The sequence below is a fragment of the Nematolebias whitei genome, chromosome 8 (assembly GCF_014905685.2).
Source record: "Nematolebias whitei isolate Nwh7 chromosome 8, NemWhi1, whole genome shotgun sequence".
NCBI lineage: Eukaryota > Metazoa > Chordata > Actinopteri > Cyprinodontiformes > Rivulidae > Nematolebias > Nematolebias whitei.
The window spans coordinates 1,446,592-1,453,435 of record NC_056505.1 but is presented as its reverse complement, the minus strand read 5'-3'; the positions used below and the strand labels follow the sequence as shown (position 1 = coordinate 1,453,435).

Sequence of the window (6,844 nt, the reverse complement as noted above, 5' to 3'; positions counted from 1 at the left end):
CCGTCGTACTGGTCTCGTGTCGTCCGTCGTACTGGTCTCGTGTCGTCTGTCGTACTGGTCTCATGAATCAGTGAGATATTAGTTTCTTATGATTTATCCTTTTGTGTTTCAGAACAACGTGAATAGAGACCAGTTCGTTCAGGACCCGGCCGTGCTGAGGGAACGAGCCGAAGCCCGGAGAGCTGCCCTGCAGCAGAGGAGAGGGTAAAGGTCAAAGGTCATCGTAACAAGGCTACTGGTTGCATAGAGTGCAGGGAAAACTGGAGTTCTCCCTGAATGAAGTCAGACGTGCAGCTGAAGGGTTTACTCCGGTAGTTTTCCGGACATATTGATATGCAGGACGCAGTCGATGTAAACAAAGCACGTAACTGGCTGAGAGTCGTCTGTGCAGGCGAAGAAGTCTGGGGAAAAAGAAAAGAGTGAATCTGCTTCTAAATACAAGAACGACTGAGATGAGCAGAGCTGCACGCTTCAACTCGCAGCTCAGGCTTTCTGCACGTTCCCTGCCTTGGGGGGGGGGGGTTGGTTAGCTACGTTAGTGCCGGCAGGGGGAGAGGAGTGCTACGTTTGTACTGCTCGTGGTTTGGAGTCTGAGCTTAAGTACCGTATTTTCTGCCGTACACGTCGCTCTGCCCTGTAAGTCGCATCGTCCATATTTGTCTAAAAAAGTGGAAAAATCCATAAATACGTTGCTTCTATTACGCGTCACCACGACAACCTGGAAATGTGGACCGGTGTTGTGCCAAAAACTGATAGGCTGCCAAATGGCGGCCGCGGGAGCGTGCACGGGAGGACTTTAACAAGAATTTAAGAAGATTAACACTTAAAAACCATTATTTGTTTGAAATTATAGGAAAGGTGTGTCTCAGTCTAACGTTTGCTTAATAAATGCACTTTAATGGTGAAACCAGCTGTATTTCACCGGGCGGTGCAGCTGGACTGACTGTGGGTCCAAGCAGCGAGCAGAACCAAGGTGGGAGGCTATGGCAACCCGACTGCATCGTTAAATCTGGTGAAGATTCTCAGTCATCCAGGACGTGGAAAATTCAAAAAAGTTTAAACTATAATAAATAAAGTCCATTTGTTTTTGTCTCTAACTTTTCTGTATTTGTCATCATCGCCACGTTGACCTATTACATGATACAACAGCATTCCATACTGGTACTACTGCTCTGCTGCCATCAAGTGGCTGAAAGTGGTACTGCTTAATTTTTTTCAGTCAGAATGAATGGAAACGGTCAAATCGCAGCCAAAAGCCATTTTATAAATATGGAAAAAAAAAAATCCATAAATATGTCGCAGGGCATGTAAATTATGAGAAAAAAACAAACAGCGACTCACAAAGAAAAATACGGTACTAATCTCCGTCTGGATGTGGGGATTACGTAAGCGGGGCCCTCGGTTGGTGTTTAACGCTGCAGTTTAGTGAAACCGCAGCACAATGGCTCAGTGGTTAGCACTGTTGTCTCACAGCAAGAAGGTCCTGGGTTCAATCCCCGGTTGGACCTGGGGTCTTTCTGTGTGGAGTTTGCATGTTCTTGTGCTGTGTGGGTTTTCTCCGGGTACTCCGGTTTCCTCCCACCAAGGGCGTCAGAAGCATCCGTAATGTGGAGGGGTCCAAATGAACGTTTTTTTAATGTGGGGGGGACTTGTCCCCTTCACATACAATGGTTGCAACGCCTGTGCCTCCCACTGACCAAAAACATGCATGTTAGACTGATTCAGGTCCAGGTCTCCCTTACAGAGAGATCTGTGATCTCAGTGGGATTTGCCTGGTTAAATAAAGGTTAAAGGTTAAATAAAGGTTAAATAAATAAAATAAAACCACTTGACCGAACACGTCAATGCTGCCAGACGTCTCCACCCCTAACACCTCTACATGTAGCTGACCAGCTTTCAGTCACTTCGGCTGTTAGTAGCTAAACAAACGCAGCTGGCTGTGAATGTTAAAGGACACGTGAAGCGTCTTCATGACGCTGCAGCGAGTGTCTTGAAAATGAAACAGCATGTTTTCCTTTGTTTCGTTGTTTAACAAACCGTTTGCTGTGACTCACATTTAAGCTGTCAGAAGAAATCAGCTGTTTCTCCATCCTTATCCTCCCAGCTTTCGACCAGAGCGACCCAGCAACGTGGTGGGACAACCCAAAGGCCAGGGACAGTCCTCAGAGACGGTCTTGGACAGACGCAAGAAGGAGACCAACAAGAGCCGCACAGCCAATCACAACCGGCGCACGATGGCCGACCGCAAGAGGAACAAAGGCATGATCCCGTCCTGACGACCCCAACGTCCTCAGGGGGCCAGAGACCCAGCAGGGGGACAGCCCTCAAGTAGCTGCAGAGGCCCAGAGTTTGAACTTTGGACATTAAGTGACCAGAAGAACAACTTAACACAAATTATTATTTGATTTACAAAAATACAGAGTGCAGACCAAAAAAGTGACTATTTTCTGACGAAGGTAAATGTGTTTAACGCCGTTAACGAAAACACTTGATGGGACTACATGATCCTGAACGGAGACCGGACCTTTACAGTCTGTTGGACCTGTTGTTCTGATGAAGCTCGAGGTTTAAAATGTTTTTTCTATCACAACATTTTCTAACATGTTTTTGGAGTTTACATGAAAAAAATTCAAATAAATGAGTTGTGACGTTTATTTCTTCACTTCTGCTCCGAAACCGTTCCGTTGAATCGTTTATGTTCTGGCTGTGAAAGTCGACCGCGCAGTGAGCCGGGGAAACACGGCAACATGCTGTGTCACATGCTGCAGCACGTGGTCTCATGTGAAACACGTGACCTTGGTGTGGTCTCGTGCGAAACGCGTGACCTGGGTGCGGTCTTGTGCGAAACGCGTGACCTGGGTGCGGTCTCGCGCGAAACGCGTGACATGGGTGCGGTCTCGTGCGAAACGCGTTACCTGGGTGCGGTCTCGTGTGAAACGCGTGACCTGGGTGCGGTCTCGCGCGAAACGCGTGACCTGGGTGCGGTCTCGCGCGAAACACGTGACCTGGGTGCGGTCTCGTGCGAAACACTTGACCAGTGAAATACGTGACCTGAGTGCGGTCTCGTGTGAAACGCGTGACCTGGGTGCTATGTCGTGCAAAACGCATGACCTGGGTGCGGTCTTGTGGAAACACGTGACCTGGGTGCGGTCTCGTGCGAAACATGTGACCTGTGAAACACGTGACCTGGGTGCGGTCTCGTGCGAAACACGTGACCTGGGTGCGGTCTCGTGCGAAACATGTGACCTGTGAAACACGTGACCTGGGTGCGGTCTCGTGCGAAACACGTGACCTGGGTGCGGTCTCGTGCGAAACACGTGACCTGGGTGCGGTCTCGTGGAAACACGTGACCTGGGTGCGGTCTCGTGCGAAACACGTGACCTGGGTGCGGTCTCGTGTGAAACACGTGACCTGGGTGCGGTCTCGTGGAAACACGTGACCTGGGTGCGGTCTCGTGCGAAACACGGTGCAGATGAGAGTTCTGTGATGGAGTTAAACTCAAAGCTGCTCCTCAGATGAATAAAGTTAAATTATTTTATATAAATGTTTCTGTTGTGACTTGGAGCTTTAGAAATAATCTGACCTGGATTACTGTAGAGAAACGGATTATTCGTGATGTCCGGTTGTTGAAATCAGAAGCAGAGACAGTTTTAGTCATTTTATTGGAGCGGAGTGAGTTTGGAAAAGTCACGATGATGTAATACAGGTGCTGGTCATAAAATGAGAGTATGAAAACATTTATTTCAGTAATTCCATTCAAAAAGTGAAACTTGTACATTATATTCATTCACTACACACACGGATAGATTTTAAATGTTTATTTCTAGAGGTGCACCGACTGAAGTTCTCTGTCCCATCAAAAATCAGTAAAATTGGTTTCTCATGCACATATCGGCCCGGACGATTTATCAGTGCACCCGTTTATTTCTTTTAATGTTGATTATAACTGACAATTAATGAAAACCTCACATTCAGTTCAATGTTGGCCAAATTTAAAGAACATGAAAAGTTTGAACATGAAAAGTCTGATCATGTTCAGCATCAATACTTAGTTGTTGCTCTTTTACCTGGATCTCTGCATCAATGCATCGTGGCACGGACTGGATCAGTCTGTGTCTCTGCTCAGGTTCTGAGAGTCCAGGTTGTTCTGATCGTGGCCTTCAGCTCTTCTGAATTGTTGGCTCTGGTGTATCACATCTTCCTCTTCACAATACTCCATAGATGTTCTATGGGGTTAAGGTCAGGCCAGTTTGTTGGCCAGTTAAGAACAGGGATGCCATGGTCCTTAAACCAGGTACTGGTAGCTTTGGCACTGTGTGCAGGTGCCAAGTCCTGTTGGAAAATGAAATCTGCATCTTCATAAAGTTGGTCAGCAGCAGGAAGCAGGAAGTCTCTAAAACTCCAGGTAGATGCTGCGTTGACCTTTGACCTCAGAAAACACAGTGGACCAACACCAGCAGATGACATGGCACCAAACCATCACTGAATGTGGAAACTTGACACTGGACCTCAAGCAACATGGATTCTGTGCCTCTCTTCCTCCAGGACCTTGATTTTCAAATGAAATGCAAAAATGTTCTTCCATCAGAGAACATAAGTTTGGACCTCTCAGCATCAGTCCCAGGTGAGACACTTCTGATGCTGTCGCTTGTTCAAGAGTAGCTTGACCCAAGGAATGTGACAGCTGAAACCCTTGTCTTGCATACGTCTGTGTGTGGTGGTTCTTGAAGCACTGACTCCAGCTGCAGTCCACTCTTTGTGAATCTCCCCCACATTTTGGAATGGGTTTTGTTTCACCATCCTCTCCAGGGTGCAGTTATCCCTGTTGCTTGTACACTTTTTTTTAATCACATCTTTTCCTTCCCTTCTCCTCTCTGTTAATGTGCTTGGACACAGAGCTCTATGAACAGCCAGCCTCTTTAGCAATGACCTTTTGTGTCTTGTCCTCCTTGTGCAGGTGTCAATGGTCGTCTTTTGGACAACTGTCCAGTCAGCAGTCTTCCCCATGATTGTGTAGCTACAGAACTGGACTGAGACCATTTAAAGGTCTTTGCAGGTGTTTGGAGTTAATTATCTGATCAGAGTGTGACACCAGGTGTCTTCAATATTGAACCTTTTCACAATATTCTAATTTTCTGAGATACTGAATTTGAGGTTTTAATTAGTTGTCAGTTATAATCATCAACATTAAAAGAAATAAACATTTAAAATATATCAGTCTGTGTGTGATGAATGAATATAATATACAAGTTTCACTTTTTGAATGGAATTACTGAAATAAATCAACTTTTTCATCATATTGTTATTTTATGACAGCACATGGAAGTGCAGGTCTGCAGTGCGTCTGATCTACAGCTGCTGCCGTTCAGTTTGAAGCTTTTGAAGCTTCGCGTCACTCGAGAACCTCTGAACGTGAAGCAGGTCGTTCGAAGCACTGCGTGCTCGTTTATAAAGACTTTTACACGTTACAGCACACGTGTCGCCCACAAACACTCGGACACTCCCAGTTTTCAACAAGAAGACCGCAGCATGACGTCATCATGCAGAGTCCATTCCACCGCTGGGCGTCTGTTCCCATAATCCACTGCAGGAAGGAGATGAACCAGAGAAAGGTCCTGGAGTGCCAGCCAAGTCCAGAGCAGATCCCCAGAGTCCGGCAGGTGAGTCAGCGGTCTCTGCAGACGCTGCCTGCAGATCCAGACGACAACGTTCAGAGTCCACGCAGGAAACGGATCAGACACGATGAGCGGTGACTCACCCAGGATGCTGCGTTTGCACAGAGGACAGGTGTGCTGCAGCAACAACCAGGGGTCCACGCAGTCCCGGTGGTACTCATGGAGACACGGGAGGACCCGGAGACACTGAGAAGACAAAAGACGAGGTCTTACAGGACGTTTGAGTCACACACTGAACTGGAAGCAGTTTCACTACGAGCAACTTGGAAAACAACTGCTGGACGTTCAGCAACACAAAGAAGAGAGGAAGCAGTCCGGATCAGAACGTGTGGTTCATGGTCAGCAGGTCCATCAGAGGACCGGCTCAGAACCAGGAGGAACGTGTGGTTCATGGTCAGCAGGTCCATCAGAGGACCGGCTCAGAACCAGGAGGAACGTGTGGTTCATGGTCAGCAGGTCTGTATTATGAAATTCTTTATCAAAAGGGCTCGTGAAACGGTCGGCACAGATATTCAGACGATGGAAAAAATGACACACAGACTGTAACTTGCTAGAATAATATTTGTCATTTATTAATCTGCCACAAGAAAAAAAACAGCCAAGCAAAAGAGTCATGTACACTCTTAACACACAAATTGATATGAGTATCTCTCACCGTGACAAAATGATCGGGAAGCCTTTCGATCCGATGACAGAACTCAATCACACTGCCTGGCACCCGCGCGCTGGTCCAGAGCAAGACTTCTAACTCTCTGTGTCTGATACATTTCTTATAAAGGCTTCCCTGATCGCGTGAGAGCAGATCAAAGCAAGTTTTGATGGTTGCCAGGAGGACAGATTTAATTAAATCTGTTTTTCCTTCATCAAAGTAGTCTGTGCAACAGAGCGATGGTTTCATAAACATGTCCTTCAAAACCTGGGTCACTGTAACCTTAAGATTGGGCCCCAATCTTCTGGCTAGAGCATCCCCAGAGAACTTTAATTACTTCAAAACACATCTGCAGCACAGGAATGACTGAATAAGCAGATAAGCTGCATCAAAAGTGAGTATAAGTGTGTTTAAATAAGTGTAATATAGGTCTAGATTGACATAAAAGCATTAAAATAATAATTTCTATATCAAGGTCCATCAGAGGACCGGCTCAGAACCAGGAGGAACGTGTGGTTCA

General features: G+C 46.6%; 2 protein-coding genes across 2 annotated transcripts in view; one reads left to right on the top strand and one right to left on the bottom strand.

Annotated features, from left to right (window-relative positions):
- ascc2 (activating signal cointegrator 1 complex subunit 2) overlaps nt 1–2,509 on the top strand; it is a 24,152-nt gene extending 21,643 nt beyond the window's left edge. Inside the window, exons 18-19 of the mRNA XM_037680112.1 lie at nt 113–204; nt 2,105–2,509. Of these exons, the coding sequence (XP_037536040.1) occupies nt 113–204; nt 2,105–2,276 (264 nt within the window). The 3' untranslated portion in view covers nt 2,277–2,509. The remainder of the gene's footprint in view (nt 1–112; nt 205–2,104) is intronic.
- Nucleotides 2,510–5,665: 3,156 nt separating this feature from the next.
- Nucleotides 5,666–6,844, bottom strand: part of rnf215 (ring finger protein 215) — a 16,694-nt gene continuing 15,515 nt past the window's right edge. The window contains exons 9-10 of the mRNA XM_037679972.1: nt 5,759–5,861; nt 5,666–5,688 (exon numbers count right to left, since the gene is read on the bottom strand). Coding sequence (XP_037535900.1) covers nt 5,666–5,688; nt 5,759–5,861 — 126 coding nt within the window. The remainder of the gene's footprint in view (nt 5,689–5,758; nt 5,862–6,844) is intronic.